The sequence below is a fragment of the Lacerta agilis genome, chromosome 10, assembly GCF_009819535.1.
Source record: "Lacerta agilis isolate rLacAgi1 chromosome 10, rLacAgi1.pri, whole genome shotgun sequence".
NCBI classification, from domain to species: Eukaryota; Metazoa; Chordata; class Lepidosauria; order Squamata; family Lacertidae; genus Lacerta; species Lacerta agilis.
The window spans coordinates 54,455,185-54,479,758 of NC_046321.1; the positions used below are offsets into that span (position 1 = coordinate 54,455,185).

Consider the following 24,574-nt stretch of genomic DNA (forward strand, 5'->3'; position numbering starts at 1 on the left):
TAATATAGATAATGGTAATGTTGTTATGACCGGACTGCATGCATGCAAAAAATATTTAACCCACCCCCCAAAAAACACCACTCTATGAGCCGTTTCTAATTTAATGCTTCGGAAGTAACAGGTACATCTGTACCGGGACATCAGATGCTTAATTTTTGCCACATCCAAGTCTGAATCCTCTCCATTGTTAGCTATAGAACAAAAGCAGAGGCTAGTTGCTCGTTTCCCCCTCTATCACACAACGGGCTGGTTTGGGAATGAAAATATCCTTCCTCTAGGCTTGTGCGTTCCTTGCTTCTCCCTCTGATCAGAAGGAGCTTGGGAAGACCTGTATCTGTTTTTTTATCAACTACAGCCTGCCATGTCACTCAAACCCGGACAAACAGTGGCGAATACTACCTACCACCAATAGAAACAAACCACCTCCAAACCACAGTTTTGGTTTTCACTAACCGCAGTTACGATTAACCTCAGTTTAGTGCTCAGATGACATGCTAAGCTGCACCTCATCTAAGATGAAAGCCACAAATTACCTCCTCACAACAACACTGGAGATGCAGAGGGGACGCCTTGTGTTCTGTTCAAATTGAGCTGCCTACAGGTGAAACGCGAAAAATTAGAATATTGTGGAAAGGTTCATTTCTTTCAGTAATTCAACTTAAAAGGTGAAACTAATATATGAGATAGACTCATGACATGCAAAGCGAGATATGTCAAGCCTTTCTTTATTATAATTGTGATGATTATGGCGTACAGCTGATGAGAACCCCAAATTCACAATTTCAGCTTTGGGGTTTTCATCAGCTGTACGCCATAATCATCACAATTATAACAAAGAAAGGCTTGACATATCTCGCTTTGCATGCCATGAGTCTATCTCCTATATTAAACTCCAGTAGCTAATGAAAACAATCGCTTACGTAAATGGACTTTTCCCACGATATTCTAATTTTTCGAGTTTCACCTGTACATTGGCATTCACAGCGTGTGAAAAACTGTGGTCTACAGGAAGAATTTACACTTTTCAGGCAGTTAAATTCCAAGTATGCATACTCTGAAAACACCAGGTTTAGACTGATCCAGAAACTGGGAAGGAACAATGGTATTGCATGACACTTTTAAGTTCCTGGTCACCTCACAACCTAAAAATGATTTGAAGAAGAAGGTTCTTCCACCAAAGCAGTAAAGCGCGGGAGAGAAAGAATGTCAAGACACACATTAGAATAAATTTACCTTGGAAAAAGGCAAATTCCAAAAGAGGAGAAAGCACACAGGTAAGGATACCCTTAAAAGCTATCATAAATATTAGCTTAGACTAGATCAGTGTTTTTCAAACTTAGATCTCCAGCAGTTTTCGGACTACAACTCCCATGATCTCTAGCTAGCAGGACCAGTGGTCAGGGATGAGTGGGCAGAAACTATGGATGACACTTACTCAGAATCGCTGAAATTAATGCCCATGACTAATTTAGGTTCATTGATTTCAACCAGTCTACTCTGAGTAAATCTTGGTTGAATACCACCCAGTATAATTAGCTGCCGAACACTTAACAAAATGAAATTAAAATATTCAGAGTTGTGGCAATCCCCCGATCCATTCTGAATTTTAAAATATATTGCACCTTATTCATATATTGCAAACTTTCCTGTAACACAAGCGTGGGAAACCCTTTCTGCCCGAGGACCAGGTACTTTTCTAGGAAACCTGAGGGCCACAGGCCAGGGGTGGATGGGGCCACAGGCAAGTGTGTGTGGAACAATGAACATAAATTTTACCACTGTGCAGAAGGCTACTTTCCAAATGGGTAGAAAGAGCCCTCAGAAGAAAACCACAGGAAGTCAAATATTACTCTACTATAGACTCTATTGGTAGTATTGATACTATAGACTCTATAGAGTATAGATCTAGGAGAAGGGGCCAGTGATTTGTGGAATTCTGTGCCACTCATGAGCAGGGCCGGATTTAGGTCTGATGAGGCCCTAAGCTACTGAAGGTAATGGGGCCCTTTATATGTCCAGCTGTCCTTTGCCAACAATATATATGCTACATGGTAATTTATTAGAAACCTAATAGGTATCTAAAGCCACTTGCACATAATAAAATATGTATTTTATCAAAGTAATTGTTGAACTGAAATACAATTAAGAAGAAGTATATTAATAGTGATTTTTTTTGGGCGGCCCCCAAGAGAGTGGGGCCCTAAGCTATAGCTTGTTTAGCTTATACGTCAATACGGCACTGACTATAGATCTGCAAGCTAAAGTCTAGTGTAACTGTACTAAATCTGTCTGTGAAATTCAGTCTCCTTCTCCCCTTTCAAACCCTTTCCTACCTAGGGAACTTTGTGTAAAATCTCTGTCGTCCAGCTCTGCACCACCATGTAAGAGCCACCATGATGGATCAGGCCAAAGGCCTATCTAGTTCAGCATCCTGTTCCCACAGTGGCCAGTCAGATGCCTTTGGAAAGCTGACTAAGAGGTCATGAGCGCAGGAACACTCTCCTGCTTCTGATTCCCACCCTCTGGCTTTCCACTTTAGCTGTTCTTCCTCCTCCAGTCCCGATGCCCTCACAAAAACCCTCCTGTCTCTAGGTCCTAGGAGAGGTCATCTCCTGACCAAACTCTCCATTTGCATCTCACACTATATAACTGCACTGTTTGCAGACTTTGGATGACACTCTATTGCATACAGTGGTACCTCGGTTCTCAAACGCAATCCGTTCCGGAAGACCGTTCGACTTCCCAAACGTTTGAAAACCAAGGTACCACTGTATATCATTTTTCTTCAATTTTCCGTTTTACACTTTAAGATACTCATTTTACATCCTTAAGATATCAGTGACTTCCCTTCTTCTCTTTCCATGGTTCATTTTGCATATCATAAATCCCTGCATATTTTACAAAAACTATACCATTGTGTATTCCATTATTACATCCATCAAAACTTATTTACGCTGTTGAATTTATCTCAATGCTGCCAGCATTTTCAGCTGTACACAATTATTTCCCATATATTCAATAAATGTTTTCCAATCTTCTTTAAACGTATGTTCTTCTTGCTCTCTTATGTGAGTTGTGGGCATTTGGATAACACTCTAAACCAGAAATGAAGGAGCTCTGGCCCTCCAGAGAGAGGGGGTGGCGTGAATCAGAGGTCAGCACGATGAAATGGCCGAGTTCATATTGTTGAATTGGTAGTGGTGAAGCATCATAGACTCAGCAAATTCTTGCTTGTATGAATGCAGCAAGGTTGCAGGATTTGCACATTAGCACAGGCAAGCCTTTTGCTCGTTTATTTGATTATTGTGCCGTTGAACAAAAACCAGCATCCAATAAAAAGATATATGCCACCGGCCGAACTCACCGATTCTGCCCTTTGTTCTTTCAGTGAAATGAACATGCACTAAGAGCTTTAAATTACCGCAGAAGGCCTCTCACCACATACACAAATGGCTCTACTCTGCCTTCAGTTCAATAGTGCCTCTAGTGCTCTTGTTTTCCTTCAGACAAGTCCTTGTGAGCTTGGAGGGCATTTACATGAAGCCATTCTTTTTAGAAAACTTGTCTGTAAAAGACCTCATTAAAGTGGTTCAAGCTTTTGAGACATTTGTCTGGACAGAAGTCTCTCATTGTCCTTTTTCCTGGCCATAGCCTGCCCTTCGTCCTTCACTTTGTCAGCCTTTTTCTATCTTTTCTTTTCTCCATTTCCCCTCCCCCCAGCAAATTTGCACCACTGCACTCATTCACTGTTAGATACCTGGCTAATTTCATCAGCAAACAGAAGCTAAAATCTGGTAATGTCATAATCCCAGATATATTCCAGTCCTATTGAATGGCACAATCTTATCACTTTTTTTCCAGTGTAGATATGGTAGATATGCAACTAAAAACATTTATTATTGTTGTTAAAGTGAGCAAACAAACCAAGGATGAAGGATGAAAAAGGGAATGTGTGTGTATGGAAAACGTGGAAAAATTAACTGTGGGGCAGTGAGGGGCGAAAGCTAACCAAATTATAACGTCGTGTCTATTTTTGTATTTATGCATTTGAATTCTGCATTAAAAAGCCAGATTGCTTAGTCAGTAAACCCAGATATGCACACATTAAATGTACTCATTTGCCTACATCTGCCTGGTCTCAAAATAAGGAGATTTGGGTAGAATTTTCATTTTGTTTTCCAACTATGTACACATGTGTTAAGGGACTAATTCATCTACAATATTTACCTGGAATTTTTTTGGGAAAGGGGCTCAAGGAAGAAAGGAGAGTGTCACACTCCTGAATCGATTCAAAGTATTTACTGGATTGCTTACAACAGTGTTTTTCAACCACTGTTCCGCAGCACACTAGTGTGCCGTGAGATGTTGCTTGGTGTGCCGTGGGAAAAATTGAAAAATTCGAAAGATTTTAAAAAAACAGCCAAACAGACCCAGGTTGTGCACTGAATAAAGTATTTTATATTTTTTCATATTTCTGTTTACTTACTATTTCATAATAAAGTAATTATAAAATACTTTCTTTGTGTTTATTTGATTCCTATTCAAGAGAATTACTTTATATATAGTCAATATAGGCACAGAGTTAAATTTTTTAACATTTTCTAATGGTGGTGTGCCTCGTGATTTTTTTCATGAAACAAGTGTGCCTTTGCCCAAAAAAGGTTGAAAAACACTGGCTTACAATGCCAAAAAAGGGGCAAATTATGAAAGCCTTTATTATTTTCTTAGGAGTTTTTTACAAACCAGCTCTGGTCAGATAAGGCTAGAGAAATGAAAAACAGGGAGAATTTGGAGGTACCCACAAGAGTTGGTGACGTGTAACAGAGTCAGTCCCGGGCACTGACACCACCACCACAGACAGTCCCATTGTGATTATATATATAAACAAACTTCAAGGTAAAACTTGCTCCCATGTTTTATGGTTGCTCCAGCAATCAGGAGAGCTATAAACACGTTTTGAAGTCTAATATGGTTGGGATTTTGCAGAACTTGCAAGGAATTCTTTAATAGTCATCAGCTTCTGCTTTGCCAACCATATTGTACCACCCAAGTTTTGATCACATGCACAGAGATGCTAAGATTCTCTATTCATACAACTCATTATTAGGCACCCACAGAATAGTTTTTCTTTCCCTGGAGTTGCCCTTTACTCCCCAGGAAATAGGTGGAAACTACAAGGGTGCCATGCAGGTAGAATAAATGCAGATCTAGCTCCTACTCCTCTGCGATTAAATGCAAAGAGTGTTTAAGCTTGTAATTTAATTTGCACCGGGATCAAAATGCTTTGAAAAGAACAAAACAAAAAAAAAACCTTGTTAGAGAAACCGTGCCTCTCCCAGGGAGGAGGAGAAATGGGAGCACAACCCTGTCAGCAGCTCCCTTTTCACCACTCCTACAAATATCACTCAAAGCTATCACATCACCACCTTAGCCGTCTTTGAAAATGGAAAGTGACCTTAACCTCGGGGACATCACCAAGGCAACCCTTCTCTGTGCCGATTCGGCAGTAGCACCAAGAGTCCACACGCACAAAAAGGGGGGAAATCCATTGTGCCTGGCACGGCATGTACATATCACAGAGGCAAGACACCAATCAGTATGCTAGATGTGCACATTTGAGCACACACGTGTGTGGGTATCTCTCTCTCTCTCTCTCTCTCCCACCCACCCACCAACCCACACAGCTCACTCATAGGTGTGTAAACTTCAGAGAACATTGCTGTTTCAGTTCTGCTCTGGCCACATGGACAAGGAAAGGTCCCCTTCAAAGTTCAGCGGACTGAAATTCTAATCAACCCGTTCCCTGAAATTCTAGCCGCTACTAAGAAAACACACTGAAGCAACATCACAAATGCGGCAAAATCAGACGTAGTGCCCCACCAATAGGGACGCGTTCTGGGGTGAAGTTCCTACTGTGGAATTAATTTTTTTTTGAAGATTGTATAAATGTTTCAGTTTCACGTATGGAAGATTACGTATCGCACATAACAAATTGACCACAATATCAAAATAGACCGTTTAATGATAATAATACAATACACAGTGTTTTATTTTCTAAATGAACAATTATAATGTCACTGCAGTAGCTTTAAACCTATATGTTACCCAAAGGTCCAACAGTGGCATTTTTTTTCCATTGATGGCATCTCACTTTAGTGGATAGAAATTGTTTGGAGGGTGGAAATTAAACTTACCGCCATTTGCCCTGCTCTTCCCTTAATCTCATTATGTAGTGTTGAGGAAAGATAAGCACTGGAATAAGTAAATAAAATAATACTGTCTATGAGCTGACACTAGATGGAACAACTAGTATGGTGACTAGTTATAAATGCTGTTAGGCTACTGGGCTGAAGGAAAATGAGCTTCAAAGAAGTTAACCTCAGACCAGGGTGAGGTGGGAGGTGTAACTTGATGCGTATTTCTGGAAAATTACACATTTTACTTTTTAATTCTCCAGTGCTTCAAAATTCTGAATTTTCATGACAAACCTGAAGAGGCCGTGAGGTGAAAAGGCAGTGCACTTCCTCAAGTTCACCAATGAGTGTCATGCTTAAGTAGGGTCACCCATATCCCAACTCAATTTTAAACTACTGTACTTCCTTCTTCAGGCTTCCACTAAGACCCGAGATAAATAGTCAAAAACAGCCCAAGTCCTGCATCATTTCAAGCTGAAGACAAGGGAGATCAGATGCTTAGGTGCTCTCTTGTAGAAACAAGCTGTCTACCCATGGAAAAACAGGGAGGGCATTACTGAACTTAGCGGACTTCCTGAAAAGCTAGTCTGTAAATAGTTGGGCCCACGATGTGTGGACTCCTTATACAAAGAATCACCTGACGTTCCTTGCCCAGATTGCAAGAGTTCTCCAAAGGAGAAAGTACTGAAATTACCATATGGGTTTTGAAGCTTCCAAAGCTATAACAGTTCTGAAAAGAGAAGTTTTGATCTATTTGTAATATTAGCCAAGTGGCTCAATGGTAGAGGCACATGCTTTGCATTCAAAAAGTCTCTGGCTTAATCCCAGACATCTGCAGGCAGGGCTGGGAAAGACTGTCGGGTACCCTGGAGAGATGCTGCCAGTACAGGCAGTGGAGGCAAGAGATCAGAGATGAGGAACCTTCAGGCAGCAGACCAAAGAGAACGCAAGAGGTGGAAGCTTGCAAGGGCGCTCCCTCCCCTTATCAAGACCCTTGTCTCTTTGTGATTCCTCCACCTTTGAAATTCTTTGGAGATGGTGCATTCCTGCTCTCCTCCCTGCTCCATTTGTCGATGTCAGGGTCGAGTCAGATGAGGAGTGGTGGCAAGCCCCCTCCCCCGACAGGGCAGCACCCACAGAGGAATCTGAGGAGTTCGTACCTGGGGAGGACTGGTGGCAGCACTCCTCAGAGGAGGAGGGATCTGACAGGGAGGAGGAGGGAAGACCAGAGCTAGAGGAAGAAGTGGGGCCAGAAGCAGGTCCCAGTCAGGAGGGGAATCAGCCGATCCCCTCTCCTCCTCCCTTCTCAGCTGTGGAACGCCGAGCTGAGAAGCGAAGGCGGCAATTGGAGACAGCTGTAGCTCATAGGAAGCGTGGGAGTGAACCGACTTCTTAGGGAAGCCAGCTAGCCCACTCTACAGCTTCTGCAACTATTGTGCTGGGCGCGTGGTTGCTTTTGCTCGTCTTGTTCCTGTGTTCCTGGTTGTTCCTGACTCCTGGCTTGTTCCTGATCGACTTGGTTTGTTCCTGACTTGGACTGTCCCTGACTTGGGCTTCTCCTGACCCCAGTACTGATACCTGACTTCGGCTGGCTTCTGACCTGGACTGTTTGACCTTGGCTTATCTCACCCTGACTGCTGCGCTTCAGCACGCCAACTTGTTAGTGCCCTAACAGTCGATCTCTACAAATGATTTTTTAAAAAAATGCTTCAGCATACACTTGATGAGAATGGGGCGTCACACTACTGAATCCGATTCTGGAATGGCTTGGGGGGGGGGAGCTTTCCCCAACAGAAAAGATCCCAAATGACCAATCCAATACAGGAATACAGTGGTACCTTAGTTCTTGAATTTAATCCATAATGGGAGTCAATTTGACTCCTGGAACGGTTCAAAAACCAAGGCACGGCTTCCGATTGGCCGCAGGAGCTTCCTGCAGCCAATCGGAAGCTGCGGAAGCCACGTCGGCCGTTCGGCTTCCAAAGGACGTTCGCAAACCGGAACACTCACTTCTGGGTTTGCGACGTTTGGGAGCCGATTTGTTTGGCAACTAAGGCATTTGACAACCAAGGCACCACGGTACCTCACATTTGCTACCCCTAGATATTTCTCTGCAGAAAGAACACAGCTGGTGATCCAATTTGTGGTTGTTTCAGCTTCCACAGAACTGTTGGAAAAACTAGGAGATTTTGGCCCTGCACAGTTCCCCAGTGCAGACTGATATTATTATTATTATTATTATTATTATTATTATTATTATTATTTACCACCCTTCATCAAAAGATCTCAGGATGGCTCACAGAATAAAATACAAAATAAATCACAACTAAATAATTAAACCAAAATAACAAAGCAATACCCCGCCTTCCCACAAATACATTCAAAAGGCTGTAGGATATTAATCAGCCAAAGGCTTGGTTGAAGAGGAACATTTTCACCTGGCGCCTAAAATATATATAATGAAAACACAAGGCAACCTCCCTGGGGAGAGCATTCCACAAGCAGGGGGCCACTGCAGAAAAGGCCCTTTCTCATGTAGCCACCCTCTGGATCTCACATGGAAGAGGCACACGAAGGAAGGCCACAGATGGTGAACACAGATTCCGGGATATTTTATATGAAGAGAGGTGGCCCGTGAGGTAACATGTAGGTGTAAAGCTACTGCAGTGCCATTTTAATTGTTCATTTAGAAAATTAAACGCTGCGTATTGTATTATTATCATTAAACGGTCTATTTTGATACTGTGGTCAATTTGTTATGTGCGATACGTAATCTTCTATAAGTGAAGCTGAAACATTGATACAACCTTATAAAATATATTGTCCGCGGTAATAACTTCCCCCTAGAATGTGTCAGCCGGTGGGATAACTTAAATTGTGATAGACATTAGCCCTCTTCAAGCGTAATGCTAACAGTTATGGAGAATATGTGATCTTGGATCTTGCATGTGCCTAGTGCAAATATCTAGGGGGAAGAGGAAACCTTTGCATGAAAAGGCTTACACGTGATATGGAACTGTAGATCACATGGAAGTCTATATGAAGGCTCCCACCTTTCCAACATTGGAACTGGAGGTGGAGGGGCTACTTGGCAGAGATCCACAACCTAGTCACAAGTTCTCCTTGACTACAACACACAGAGAGGGCTCTTGTCCCATTATGATACAACACTCCCGGTGACTTAGCCAGAGGCCCCATATATACTTAAAGGTAAAGGGACCCCTGACCATTAGGGTCCAATCGTGGACGACTCTGGGGTTGCGGTGCTCATCTCGCTTTATTGGCCGAGGATCCGGCTTACAGCTTCCGGGTCATGTGGCCAGCATAACTAAGCCGCTTCTGGCGAACCAGAGCAGCACACGGAAACGCCGTTTACCTTCCCGCTGGAGCAGTACCTATTTATCTTCTTGCACTCTGATGTGCTTTCGAACTGCTAGGTGTGCAGGAGCTGGGGCCGAGCAACGGGAGCTCACCCCGTCGCGGGGATTCGAACCGCCGACCTTCTGATCAGGAAGCCCTAGGCTCTGTGGTTTAGCCACCCGCATCCATATATACTTATCTGGCAGTAAATCCCATAGGTCTTACTTCTGAATAAGCATGCACTGATTTTGTTGTTGTTACATTGTACAATTAATAAAGCCGCAAAGAACTCTTAAATACATGCATGCATGCATGCACGCACACAATTAACACAGCAGTCACCTGGATCCTTTTCATTTGTAGCTTAAATGAAAGGGCAAGAAATAAGGGAGGAGGGAGAAGCAGAAAATAGTAGTATTAGTTTACCTTCATTATGTAAGTCAAGCTGTAATGTATAAGAAATCCGTTTATTCTAGCAAATAAAAATATGCAACCTCTTTAACATCCTGTTAAAAAGACGACAAATTCATCCCGATAATCAGGTTCACTACATAATTTTTATATGGGATCAGCAAGAAAATAAATGATGTCTGTGACTTTATTTTCTATCCTATAATGCACATTCTATTTCTTCATATGGAAAAGCCTGAACAGTGTTTTTGTTAACTTCTATGAAATATGCTCCGCTAGCAACAAGAAAACCATTTCCTGCGATTAGTAATCGGATGTATTTTCACAACCAAAAATAATGATTGGAGTAAATGTACTGCAGATGTAAATCAGAGAAAAAGTTAAACATTTTTAAACATTCCATTGACACCAGCAGGCAACTGAACTGATACTGGCATAGCTGTCAACTTTTCCCTTTTCTTGCGAGGAATCCTATTCGAAATAAGGGAATTTCCCTTAAAAAAAGGGGGAAAGTTGACAGCTATGTACTGGGTCAACCAAACTTCTGCAGGCCATCAGTCAGGTATGGTATCTATTTTGCTGAGAAAATAGTAGTATTTGATGACTGTGGGTACTCTGAATTAAAAACATATACTGAAATTGTATGCCAAGAAAAACTGGATTGTGGAACTTGAATGAATTATACATACTAAGCAAATTCACATAGTTTTGCTTGTGTTGAATTGTGGTATTTCTGATAGTCATGGACAGGGAACACATTTCTGCAGGGCTGCAAAACTTCACCCCTACCCTGACTGAAAATTGCATCATCAATGCAGATAAAGAAATCACTGTCTACAGCTATCCTTTCCCGTTATCTACATATTAGATACTATTTCCAAATAGCTACAGGGTATATTATTATTAATATTTCACTTATTTGTCACTTCCTACAAAAAAATTGTCTCGAAGGGACTTTGTGAACATAAAGAGACCACTGACATCTTATGAAAACCCGATATAACATAAGGTTTGATGTCAAAAATCTATAGAACTAACAGAATTGACTTGGGGATAAAAGCACGTGACAGAATTCAGTCTTTCAGTGACAGAAGAAAATTGAAAATATTTTGGAAGAATTCTGGTTATGAGAATAGCAAAAACATGTCGAAATATATGCAATATGTATTAGAGATCTAAGAGAGGAAAAACGATACTGGGTTATTGTTGTAAAAGGTATGAAGGATACAATTATGGTATGTGAGGCAAATTAATTCCTCAGTCATGTTACTGGGAGCAATGAAGGGACAAGTTCGAAAGGAACATGTCGTGTTAGTTGTGAACATGTTAACAATAGCATGCGCTTCACTGGCTAAAGCATGGAAATCAGCGTGTTTGCTAACTCTTGGCCAGTGAAGGAGAAAAACGTGGGATCCCATGTTTATAGACAAGCTTACGGTTAATAAATATTTGAGGAGGAGAAGAAATGCCTTCTTAAAAACTGGATTCTGTTTGTAAAATTTTGGAAGCGAAAAATTAGCCCCTATAGACAGTGCACTTTGAAAAGGAATTGCAATGCATAGTTCCATATGAGGAAAGGATACAGTATTTGGAGCTGTTTAGGAAAAAAGGAAACTAGGCAGTTTGACATGGCGCAACATTATGAATGGTGTGGGGAAAGTGGAAAGAGAGACATTTTTCTCCCTCACTCATGATTCTAGGAGCCAGGAACACATAAGGAAGCTGAATGTGGGAATTTATTAATGCTACCAATCTCAAGTCTTCCCAAGTTTCTGGATGAAATAATGTGATGTTTTTGTTGTTATTTACTGTATGAAAGAAACCTTTAATTAAAGAGAGAGAGAGAGAGAGAGAGAGAGAGAGAGAGAGAGAGAGAGACCTCACTAATCTTTTGTTTCTGTTTAGGTTTTTGTACTTTACACTGTTGACTCAAATCACTTCTATGCAATAATCTGAGTCAGTTATATGGCCTTTTTTCTGGGAGTGTAAATAAAGAATTCCTGTTTCCTTCAAGAACTAATTCTGTTCATGCTTTTCTTCCGCACAACTCAAGGGGGGCACAGATAGGATCCTGCCTCCGCCCCACCAGTCTTCCACTCAGGAACTAACTCAGATATACTTGGCTGAAGCTCATGCCTTGGTCTGTGAGCTTTCATACCTAGTCCCCACGACAAAAATAAATAAATACATCGTACTTTGTAACGTGACTCCTTTTTCACATTTCTGTAAAGTTTCAGAGGATCTAAGGAATGATATATTTATATCACCAGTAAACAATGAGCTCCACACCAAGATTACTTTGCTTGACTCTCGGCTCAGCTTGGGTGCCTTCTTTTAGAAACTTTCTATTTTTACACCAATTACGCCAAACAAGCTTGTTAAAAACTCTAGATAATTGAACAGCAAGAACCCCCTGCTGCAAGCATGCATAGGATGCTAGCTGAAGGTGAAAAGGTATCTTTCTCATTTCCAGAAAGATCCACATATATCCTCCTTCATTTAAACACAACATGATATCTTAATTAATTATGATAAACTGGTTACTGAGGTGCTTTCATGTTGTTATTCCCATGATATAATATTGGTTGCTATAGTGATGAGATGGCTTTATTTTTTTGGTTAATCACTCAAGAGATTGGCTAACTCATGTTTGTCAGTCGATGATGAAGAGACGGGGAAATAAGTTAAAACGAATTGTTAAATACGACCGGCACCATTCCTCTCCTCCCCTGCTTTTGGCATTATTTGCGACTACAATTTCAGTCATGCTAAAAATAAATGGTTGCAAAATATACTGAGCATGTCATTAGGAAAAAAAAAATCTATACAATGGCTTCCACCAAATTATGAATTTTAAACAATTCATGTTATTGTTATGCTTAGTATGAAGACGTTGCAAACTACCTCCTGTTTTCTCCGGTGTGCCAAGAATGGAGACTCTCCCAACATAGCAGGAGAGAGAGAGAGGCAGAGATAATCAGATAATGATGGGGGAATTTCATTATCTGCATTCCCCTTCGGTTGGAAGAGGAAGCAGGCTCCCATCCGCAGTTTGCCTTGAGGTCTGGCACTCGCTTCCCCATGGAATGTGAGGACAGGCAAAGGCACTGGGTGCATGGAGCACTCCGACTTCCGCAACCCCCCAATCCTGTTCCTGGAAGCACAGGTTATCCTGCTAATTGGACTTTAATTGGAGTAAACTACAGGTGTGTGTCAGAGACGATGAGATAAGAAACCGCAAATACAACCCAGCTACAAGGATGTGAAAGGTTTGGATTGAGAGCGGATTTCATTGGGTGAAAGAGACGATGCGGGGAGGGAGCCCACGGTTTGCTTACTTAAGGTTTTCCTTTACATTCATGATACGGCAACCCACCCCCACCCCCGCCGGAATGCAAGTTTTATTTTAAAAAAATCTGCACAAGTGAGGATGGAAGAAATTGGAATAGAGTGGTACCTTGGTTTTCGAGCATCTCAGAAGCAGAACGTTTTGGTTTTCGAACACCGAAAACCCAGAAGTAATTGCTTCCGTTTTTGAACACTTTTCAGAACTCAAACGGCTCCTGCTGAGTCCCCCCCCCCCAAATTTTCTCCATTGAAATTGCAGGCCGCCGTTTGCGCCTTGGTTTTCGAATGTTTGGGAAGTTGAACAGTCTTCCGGAATGGATTATGTTCGAAAACTGAGGTACTACTGTATAATGTGGAATTTAACAAAATTGGAACTGCATGCGTGAGAGAAAGGAGCTGAGAGGTAAGGGGTGAAGAAATGCTATGCTTTGAAAATATAGAGCAACATCTTCCCTAACCTCCATTATCCACAAAGGAATGTGTATGAGATAAGGATAAATGGGCATAAATCAGCGGCAGGGAGGAAAGGAGTCTACCAACTGTGAGAATAGAAGTTTTTGGATTAACTATCTGCAGTCTGGATTCAGATCGTTCTTCCTAGGCTGGAAAAATGGCAAAGATGGCTTGTTTATTGGAAGGCGAATCACAGGACGAAGTGATGCAGTGACTTTTGGAAACTGTGGGATAAGAGCTTCTCCCAAGACATGACAGGAACCATCAACAGTTGCAGGAATAAAGGATTCAACACCCTATATATGGATGGGAAAACATCATGGGGGAAATTGTCACATGCAGGAAAGAATGAGGATTACAGCTGAAGTTCCTCACTTGAAACTTTACAAATTACCTATTAAACCAACACGAGTTGAAATCACAAGATTGTGGCTGTTATATAGGGGATTATTATATCTGAATGGAATGGAAATTATTAAAAATTTGGAACGCAGAAAAAATATAGAAGAACGAACTCATCAACTCTAGCATGCAAGGGGGCCCAGTTTAATTGTATAATTTGACATTTGACTAATTGGCATTAATAACTGTATTAATTGGATAAAATTGGTATTGTTATAATGAGGCTGTTATTGGAACAATATGGGTACACACACACAAAAATGTTGTAAACTACAGCATCCATAATCCTTGACCATTGTTCATACTGACTAGGGCTGATGGGAGTTGGAGTCCAATAACATTCGAAGAGCACTGAGATTGGGTAGGCCGAGAATGGAGATGACCAACAATTGGATTCGGTGTGACACAGCTTCATATGTTCCGTACATTTTACTTCACTTCTTTACAAAATAACCCCATTACAACCCCATCATGTTTACGATTTCTTCTTAAAGATTATAGGTGGTGGGGGAATAAAAAAACCACACCACAGCATCTCAGGTAATGTGGAAATATAAAGCAATGTGAAATAGACAATAAAGTACATGTCTACAATTTTCAACATTTCTGGAAATGGTCTTGGGGAGTTCAAGTTCCACCTGATGTCCAGGAAGGTGATTATCAAGTCAGAAACCTAACATTTTCCAATTTAACCATAGAGATGGTGGGGAATCTGGGAGCGAAAAAATGTACAGATGAGTATCTGTATCATCCTGTGTTCCTTTGCAAGTCTCGTTGCATATAAAGAAGCTGATGCACCAACAATTCTTCATGTTGCAAGCCCCTTTATTTTATGTTATATAAATGTATCTGGTTTCCATTTTATGATTCAAATGATTACTTATCATCCGAGACACCCCGCCCCACCCTAGGGGTTAAAACACTATTCACACAAAAGGGAAATTTCAAAAAAAAAGTCCACTCTCCCCTATTGGAAGGAAGCTTTCTCTAGCTTCACACGTAAGTGAGCCCATTGGCTGAGGACTCGAGATGGATTTCATTATGTGTATTCTTAACGGTTCATTAATAAACAAGGGGCAACCAGGGAACTGGAGCTAGGTAAGGGGCTATATTCAATGGCTCCAGAGTGCCCAATGTCTCTTCCTTATGCAACTAAGTTCAAATGTTAAAACCGGGCAAGAAAGTACCCTCTAGAATGGGTTGATTTGGGCCAGTTATGCGACACACAAAACTACCCTTAAAATAAAGGACAAAGGAGAACTTCGGCACAAAGCAAAGATCATTCATTCAAGCACGGTCCCAGGAGGTATATTAAAGCCATGAATAGGAAAAAGCTCAGTAGTTCACCAGCTGAGATTTTAATGAGATATTTCCCCTTGCTGTGGTACAGGTTTTGCTCAGGAAAGAGAAAAGGCTGCTCACAAAATATATTCAGTTAATAGGCGCCGATAGCTTTTGCAGCCACTCTGGTAGCTAGCTGATTGCTGTACTAACCTTCTGTTTTGGCATAATCTGTAAGCCGAGTGTAATTGATCAAGGCTGCTTTCTCCAGACATTTTCTAACCACTTTCTTCACTTCTTCCGCTGGTATGGGAGTGGCAATATCTTTCATTAAAACCTGCATCAAAGACAGTGCTTGAGTTAGGCACATTACCATAACCCCCCCAAGAGAAAAGGTTTCAACATATACTAATGGTTGTTTTAGATTTGCTGGCAATTAGAGACTGAAAGAAAAGGAAGTCGCTAATCGACTTAGCTATTAATCTCTGCAGATTTGAGTTAAAAGCAGCCGTTTAGGCCATAACATTAGACTTGCCCACCTGCAGACACCATTTCTAAATGAAACACAAGGCTAAAAGAAGTATTTACACAGTCCTTAACATACATGTTATCTTGTAATATTTACCGTACTGCCATTCACAAGCTGAAACTATCTTTAATTTAAAGACTGGGGGTAGGGGAAAGGATGACAAAACATCGATTGGCTTGAGTCCATCTACAGCACTTGTATGGAGCGTTCACATGGGAGTTTATTGTGGAATAGGGTTGCTGCTCCTACTCAGATGCTTTTCATGGCATCCGCATGATGTCGTCATAATCAAGATGACAAACCATTCTTTTTCTTTCCTTAAATCTGGATTTGCCCTACCACACAAAACCCACTAAGAAAAATACGCCATTGCCAGCACAGGAAAATAATGGCGGCAGTAGGTAAAGGGATGGCCACAAGAATGACGCCGGAGACTTGTATTGGTTTGAAACAGGCCACAAAAGAGTAGGTTAGCTAAGGCAAGATGATTGCCCAATATTTTATTCAAGTTAGTAAAAAGGTAAAGGTAAAGGACTCCTGGATGGTTAAGTCCAGTCAAAGGTGACTATTGGGTGTGGCGCTCATCTTGCTGTCAGGCCGAGGGAGCCAGTGTTTGTCCACAGACAACTTTCCAGGTCATGTGGCCAGCATGACTAAACCACTTCTGGCGCAACAGAACACCATGACAGAAACCAGAGCCCATGGAAATCCCATTTACGTCCCTGCCACAGCAGTACCTATTTATCTACTTGCACTGGTAAGCTTTCAAGGTGCTCGGTTGGCAGGAGCTGGGACAGAGCAACGGGAGCTCACCCCATTGCAGGGATTCGAACTGCCAACCTTCTGATCAGCAAGATCAAGAGGCTCAGTGGCTTAGACCACAGCACCACCGGTGGTACCTCTGTTTGAAATCATGTCTCCTAGGTATGAATTTAGCTCTCCGGACTTTGTTCATGAGCTTCCTAAGACTTCTTGAAGAGTCTAGCAATGGAAGGTATTTAAAACAGTATGCAGTAAAGGCAGATTTCTTTAAACACAAGTTATCACGGATAGTCACCACTGATAGCCTTATACTGAACCAGGTCAAACCGTAGACTGATCCAACAGACTTCTACTTATGTTTTTTAGGGATTACATTTTTATGAGCATGAAGGACTTTACTTATTTCCATGGAGAATTCCTCCATAAAATATATTGTTATGTGAGAGAATTCGAAAGATATGAATCCTATGACTGATTTAAAAGAGTCTAAAAATATTTAGTCATGTTCTACTCAACTGATTCTGTACTAAATAGGTATCTGCACCACACACGGGGGAAATGAACATTTTGGAAATAATACCAAGGTAGGTAATGTGTACACTTTGGTCAATTTCTAAAACATACACATGTACTGGAAAAACTTAAATGTAACTCAGAACGTACCCTTTCGAGTAATGAAAGTGTAGCTTTTAACGCTCCTTCTGGACGCCCAAAAGGGAAACAATACCTTAAAGATAGACAAAAGATAGACCCTTTATTAGAATCATAGAATTGTACAGTTGGAAGGGACCCTAAGAGTCTTCTAGTCCAACCCCCTGCAATGCAGGAATCTCAGCTAAAGTTGCACCTCTGTGTGACAAGAACATTTGTATATATTTCTTTTAAAATTATTTAGAAAAGTATGTGCTGCTTTGGGGGCATAGGGGGTGGGCACGATGGACAGAACCCCAAAGATCTACAATTTCCTGCCCTGAGCGATATAATTGACTCTCTCCTGACAATCATTTAGGAATGCTCTCCAAACACATTTTTATTCATGGATGCTTTTAATGTGCTTGTGCAAAGTTTAAGGGTCTTCATTTCTATTTGGATGGCTTGGAGATGGAACTGGATCAGAAGTAAAATGTGTACCATCCCAATTATTAGTATTGTTTGAGATTTTATAGGGGTTTAAATCAGCAAGATTAATAGGTTAGCAGTGCCATCCCATTCAGAATTACTTAGAAATAAGCAGGCTACATTTAGGTTTATGGGACCTGCTTTCAGATAAATGAGTACAGGATTGCAGCCTTAACAAACTTCTACATCCTCAGCTGTATTGCATTTTCTTGCCCAAATATTCTTAAGATTATCTGCACGATTTTTGCCCTGCCCTTTGTGCTTTCTCGTTACCATATAAATGATGTAAGATATACAGAAATGCTACTGATCGTTAAGTTGCATTTCACATTCCAAATCACTATGACATGCCTAGTGTAAGCTAATATATATATATGGAGGGGTCATTTGTGCTATATATTTTTGGTCTGCACCATCCATGCTTTGAAGTCTCTGATCTGTTTGCATGACTGGCATAAATTGGTACAGAATGGGCAAAATTTGCATGCGACTTGCAACGTTAGGTAGAGTAAACGTCCAATGCTTTAAAAAAACCAACTGACAGGAAGGGTGATAATACTCTTCAAGGGCCTCGGTTGGTTTATAAAAACTGAACGGCATTCAAATTTAAGATTGTACCAGGATCTAAACCCCAATTCACCATCACCTTCTTCCCTCATAGCAATAGGCATGCCAAACTTGCAGTATGCAAATGTTTACCTGAAGTGGCTAATCTGGTTTTCCAACAGAGAAGTAAGCCTTTCCTTAATATCTTCAAACCTTTCTCTCTCTTCAATGGTTACCGTTCCAATTCCATCTGGTCTGAAATGTAAAGATTTTTTTTTTTTAAACCACATCATACGTTTAAGGACAGAACAGTGGTAATCGTGTCTTAATTCATTAATGTATCACCTTGAAAACATAGGCACTTATAGTTTACCAGTTATAATTTCACATAACACTTCAGCATCAAAAGGAGTAAAGGGGACAAAGCCTAGATGGCAATAACACAGCCTTTTAGAAGTCATACACTACCGAGACAGCTCTTTGAGAGGAATGATGCAGCAGAAGTGTGAAATTAAATAAGCTGCTAACTGTGTCACGTACATATAATAGAGGACGCAACAATTGAAAATAATTAAAATACATTTTCAAGGTGTGAAGAGGAGTCCAGTTCAGAACTTAAAGAGCAGTGAGCAGTTAAGAGCCACTAACATTGTGGCCCATAGAGACGACAAAACAGGTAGAGCGGAATGAGGTTAGAAGCTGTTCAGTTTAAAGCTTAGTTCCTAATGGACCACGTGTCTGGCAAATGCAGGCAGCTTTGTAATGTATATACATTTCGCATCAGTTCATGAAAATGCTACGGAAGAAGGCTTCTCTGAGCATCCTTCCATCACAATATTGACTTTGATCCCAAACGCCACAATTTCCCCAATGTGATGGTGAGCAAGGGTGACCAAGAAAAAATGTTCAACTATCATGCTCTCCTTAGGGATACTACTTCACTGTTGGTCCCAGTCTCTCTTTTAAGTTAGAGATGGGGAACCTCCAGATGTTGCTGGGACTCCCATCAGCTCCAGCCAGCATGACCATTCTTCAGATGATGTGAGTTGTAGGCCAACAATATATGGAAAGTCGCATGTCCCCTATCCTTGCCTTTTAAGTTTAAGCAGGGCAGAAGGCAGTGAGGTCTTCCATCTTTTGTACAGATCCAAGTCCCTCCTTGCCCACTTAGAGATGTGGTTAAATGTCTTTACTCAACTATGAAAACAAATCAAATCTGACCATATGAACTTTATTATATTGGACCCATTTTTCAGTACTTTGCTGTTCAGTTTGGATCTGTCCACAAGAGTACATATGTAATGCAATTTTCCTTCTCTGGATTATTGGCCTGTGACTCAAATCCAGTTAACGATGTGCAGAACAGAAGATAACTTTAGGTGACTTTCAAATGAAACCATTCTGATTTGTTTGCCACACAAACAAGCCTTCTTAGCCTTCACCGACAGCAGCACCTGGTCAAGGGACACGGAGGCCATCTGTGATCGCTACTCCCTTCCAGATTTCACCGCCCTATCCTCATGGGACAAAGACAAAATTCGCAACTGGATTCTTGCTAGGGACACTGCCCTTGATCAAGAACTATCTAATGCGGCCAGACTCTCCACTTGGTTCCCCCACGTGAAGGTAGTTAGATCTCTGGCCCACTATTTGGGTGACCTGATAAATCCTACGCTAAGAAGGGCCTTTACACTAGCTCGATTTCATGCCATCCCCACAGCATTCTTACAGGGTGTATTTTCCAATACTCCTCTGGATCTTCGACTCTGCCCATGCAACACAGGAAAGATAGAGGACTTTATTCACTTTTTCCTCTACTGCCCACTATATGTCTCAATAAGACCTAGGCTTTTCCCTCTAATCCCACCGACTATCGCCAGGGACGTTGACCGCATGAAATACTTACTGGCGGATGCCAACCCCTTGATTTCACGTGGAGTGGCCATCTATACATTACAGGCCCTGAAACTCAGGACCACCTTTTCGGCTAACTTGCCTTAGCCTTAGTCCTATGTATCTTCCTGACATGGACACTGTCGTCATGCCCTGCTATTGTTCTCTATTTTATCTGTATTATCCAGCACAATTTTACATCCAATGTTTTAACTGTATCTGTAGTATTCTTTGTATAATCGCGCCAGGTCACTGCCTGGTCTTTTACTATGTGCTATGGCCATACGGCTAATGCAATAAATAAATTGATTGAGGTAAGTTTTTAATGTTTGATGTTTTGTCGTGCTTTTAATATTTTGTTGGGAGTCACCCAGAATGGCTGGGGAAATCCAGCCAGATGGACAGGGTATAAATAACAACAACAACAACAACAACATATTATTATTATTATTATTATTACATGCAAACACTACTACCAGGGAAAAGCCCTGGCAGAAGAAAGCAGCACCTGGAACAAATCATGGTCAGGAGAGAGCAACAGTTGATTAGGTGTGTGCAATGTTCTGTCTCTGCGCGAGTTCTTTCTCTCTCTCCCCCCTGACCCCATTCCTCATGGGACTTCACATGTGTGGGTGCAATATTATATATGACCTTCCTCCCATTTTCACAATAATATGAACATAGTTAAAAGTTATGTAGACAAGAACAGATTGAGGGCTGTGCCCTTAAATATTTGTATATCTATTTACAGAAACCAGCATAGGGGCCCTAATCCATGTTGGATCTCTAGCACGGAAGGACAGGGGGTTTAACACTTTGCTCCCTGCAGTGGATTAGAACCTGACGTGGCCCCTCACAACCCCTCTGTCAACCCACTTGGTCCTTCCTCTGAATCCAGTTCTTCATTCCCTGGACAACTTCCACCATCCCTGGACAACTTCCACCATGCTTGCTGGGGCTAAAGTGAGATCTAAACCAAAGTTAGTCCTCTCCAGCACACACTCTTACTGGTATGCTTTCGAACTGCTGGGTTGGCAGAAGCTGGGACAGAGCAACGGGAGCTCACCCCATCACAGAGATTCGAACCGCCGACCTTCCAATCATCAAGCCTAAGAGGTACAGTGGTTTAGAGCACAGTGCCACCCGCATCCCTGTAAAGGGAAATCTAAACCAAGGCTAGTCCTTTCCAGCACACACTCTTACCTAAGATACAACCAGGTATTCTCCTGCAGCATACACCAGTGAAAAAAAAGAGTATTATATAGCTGATATCGTCAGTGTTATTTATAACTTAACTATCAAAAATATCAGGAAAGATTTAAGCAAATATTAACTGGACATTTTAGCTCTCAAGAACTGAATGTGATCGCTTGGTCATGACATGATTTGCTGCACCAATAGGCACACAGCCGGCTCCTCTCTTCTCTCGAATAAATTCTACTTGTGACCTGTCAGGTGAGGAAGCCCAACGTGCTTTTCATCTTTAAAGATAAATTTCAAGGACAGCAATTTCATCAGACACCGCCGGGATGTGTACATCACTCTTTTCTTTCATAAATGCAATGTGAAAGAATAAGGAACTTCACTCCTCCCTCACCGTGAATGCCACGACACCGTTAGCTCGGCGTCCTGACAGATGGAACGTGCTCAGATACAGGTAAAATCCTCCGCCTGATTTGACTGTCAGGAGAAATTGCATTCTGCAGCGAGAAAGGAGATACTTCTGTCACGTTAAACTTTGCTGCAGCGTGTCACACGTGTGACAGGAGAGCGCCAGGGGTCCTGATAGTGACAAGTGAGAAAGGTGAGCCAGGATAATGTCACCACCTGTTAACCTGCCGTAAGAGGAGATTCGCTGCATGCACATGGGAGACCTCACAGCCCGTCATGTCTCTACCTGACTTTGCTGCCGTACAAAACTCTGCTGACAACACCTAGGATTTTCCAAAGAGCTTGTTAGATCCATTTTCACTGACTATGCAGTGACCTGTACCTCAGAATAGCAAAAGTGAACAATACCGCCCCCCCCCCAAAAAAAATTGCGTATGGTTTGAAACAAAGACAACCCCATCAGGAACAAGGCAATTTGTCTTCCCTTGTCTAAGCTTGTAGGGAATAAAGGTTTAAAAATATTTTTCCACTGAGAGGTGGCAGTTAGGTAGGTTTTGAGACCCTTGCTGTGATATCTTTTCTGCTTCTTAAAGGGTACAGTCCCTAAGGATGGAAGGGCACCTCTCTGGAATAGCAGCGATTCATGGTGAGATCACAGTCTGACCTGGATATTTCCAGCTGAGAAATGCTGGAAAAAACAAGAGCTTCTGACTACATTCCTTTTTTTCTGTCTTTTAGATCCTCAATAAGGGTATAAACTGCAGAATTTAAATGCTGCTCCTCACATTTTAATATGAGGCATAACTAGAAGCATTAAGAACCAGCAATGGACATGGGATATTTTCAAATACTACTGCACCACCAGAAAATGCCATGAAAGTGAGTCTAAGGCCATGACTAGCATTCAGCTTCCCGAGGAACCTGAAATCCTTCATATTTCCCACCCCACCCTTTCCCTCCATCCACCAGAAAGTGCTTTTCAGCAGGCTTCCTTAGCATAAGTGCAAATTAAACGGGAGCTGAAAAGTCAGGTGTAAAGTGAGGTTGAATTCTGCCTCCAGATTTTCAGGAAGAAAGCTTTTCCTTTCACAACATATCAAAAGCTGATATGTTTTCTTAGATTCCAAAGTCTGCTCTGAGACAGCAGCTGAGGCCAACCACACATATTTTGTATCTGCAAAGATATACAGATACCTCCGGGCCTGCCTAAAGTTTTTCTACCACAGCTCAAACACAAGTGGTGTTGATTTGCCCTACTTTCAAATATCTAAAGGGTATATCCAAGCTTTTCTACTGTTTCCTTTCCCTCCCTTCTGGACGACCTCTTCCTGGTATTAATCTAGTCCCCAGAGAAGCACAGGAACTTCGTGTGGGCAGCACATAGGCAGTATTTAAGCCAAGAAAGTTGTTCGCCCCATTCCTGTGTTATCATCACCAACACTTAAAACAACAGTACACTGCAACCAGGAGAGGTAACCAATCAAAGGGAATGCAAATTGCGAAGTGACTTAATCTTCCCTGGTACAAAACACCAACTGATAGGAAACAGTCCCAAATACATTCATCTGACATCCTTTCTTCTTCTTTTTTTTGCTGCAGTCTCCAATGATCCACAGGACAGAGAATAATTCACTGAAGGGGCAAGGGGAAGCAAAGTGAGAACCAGCGCAGACTACAGTTGCCTAGACACTCAAGACTGCAAAACATCGAAGAGAACAATATACACCAATGTCCCTCCTTCAGAACTGCCACTGATAGAAACTATTGAGAAAAGAGATTTTTTTTTAGAATCTGTGTCCATTGGCAAACATTGCGACAATAAAAATAAATACTTCCAGCTGCAAACCTATTAAACAGCAAGGCAGATACGGCACTGGTACAACCATGCTCTGCCATGGCTATGTGCCTTCACAAGATGCCCAGCTTCTTCTCTGGAAAGGCAATTCTCCATGTTTGTGTTCCCAAATTCTGGGAAATATCTTACAGTGTTCATCTTTTGCAGATTCTGTGCCCCCCCCCCCCCCGCAAGAAAGGAATTTTTTTAAAGAACAATAAAGGGCGAAACTACAAGGTTGGTGCTAAGAGGCTTGATTTGGTTCCCGTGAGATGGCATTCGCCTTCATTATCTGTCTGATGAAAGTTCAGTGCATCAGCTTCCATCAAAGCGAGGGAGTGAGGCGCCAACCTTGGAAGCGGGCCGGGCTTCTGTCAATTCAACCTGCTTCTCAGCAGGGAGAAAAAGTCACTTTGCACTTCATGTATTTCCCACCAACATCATTTCAGAAAGAGAGGGGCAAAATGGGAAGTCGCAGCGTGAGAACTAGATACAAGATGAGATGATGAGCAAGAAAACAATAGCTCCTTTTCTGTATTTTGTACCTTCACTTAACCTCCACTGCTACTGTTTAGATTGCCACGTCTATAGTCTATTTACATAATTAACCCACTGCATGCATATTTCAAATATATAAACCTAGGGCTAAGGGCAGCAGCGACAAGCAACATTAGCACCTCTAAACAGTGATTTTGTCTTGGGAACACTATGCAAGGAAAGGCATGAGCTGAGAGGGAGGGGCACACTTCCCATAACTCATTATAAATCGCAGGCCTTATTTTTGCAAATTTTAGTCACTGAGGGAAGAGAGCTGCAAAGAGTTCGTTTTGT

At 41.7% G+C, this 24,574-nt stretch overlaps 1 protein-coding gene across 19 annotated transcripts in view; it reads right to left on the reverse strand.

Moving 5' to 3' along the window:
• CADPS2 (calcium dependent secretion activator 2) overlaps positions 1 to 24,574 on the reverse strand; it is a 323,931-nt gene that overhangs the window by 78,936 nt on the left and 220,421 nt on the right. For 12 of the 19 annotated variants that reach the window (XM_033161511.1, XM_033161509.1, XM_033161503.1 and 9 more), the window contains exons 14-17: positions 18,559 to 18,660; positions 17,404 to 17,467; positions 15,663 to 15,786; positions 9,897 to 9,917 (exon numbers count right to left, since the gene is read on the reverse strand). In XM_033161511.1, the coding sequence (XP_033017402.1) occupies positions 9,897 to 9,917; positions 15,663 to 15,786; positions 17,404 to 17,467; positions 18,559 to 18,660 (311 nt within the window). The remainder of the gene's footprint in view (positions 1 to 9,896; positions 9,918 to 15,662; positions 15,787 to 17,403; positions 17,468 to 18,558; positions 18,661 to 24,574) is intronic. The other 7 variants (XM_033161515.1, XM_033161513.1, XM_033161504.1 and 4 more) reach the window with 1 other exon arrangement.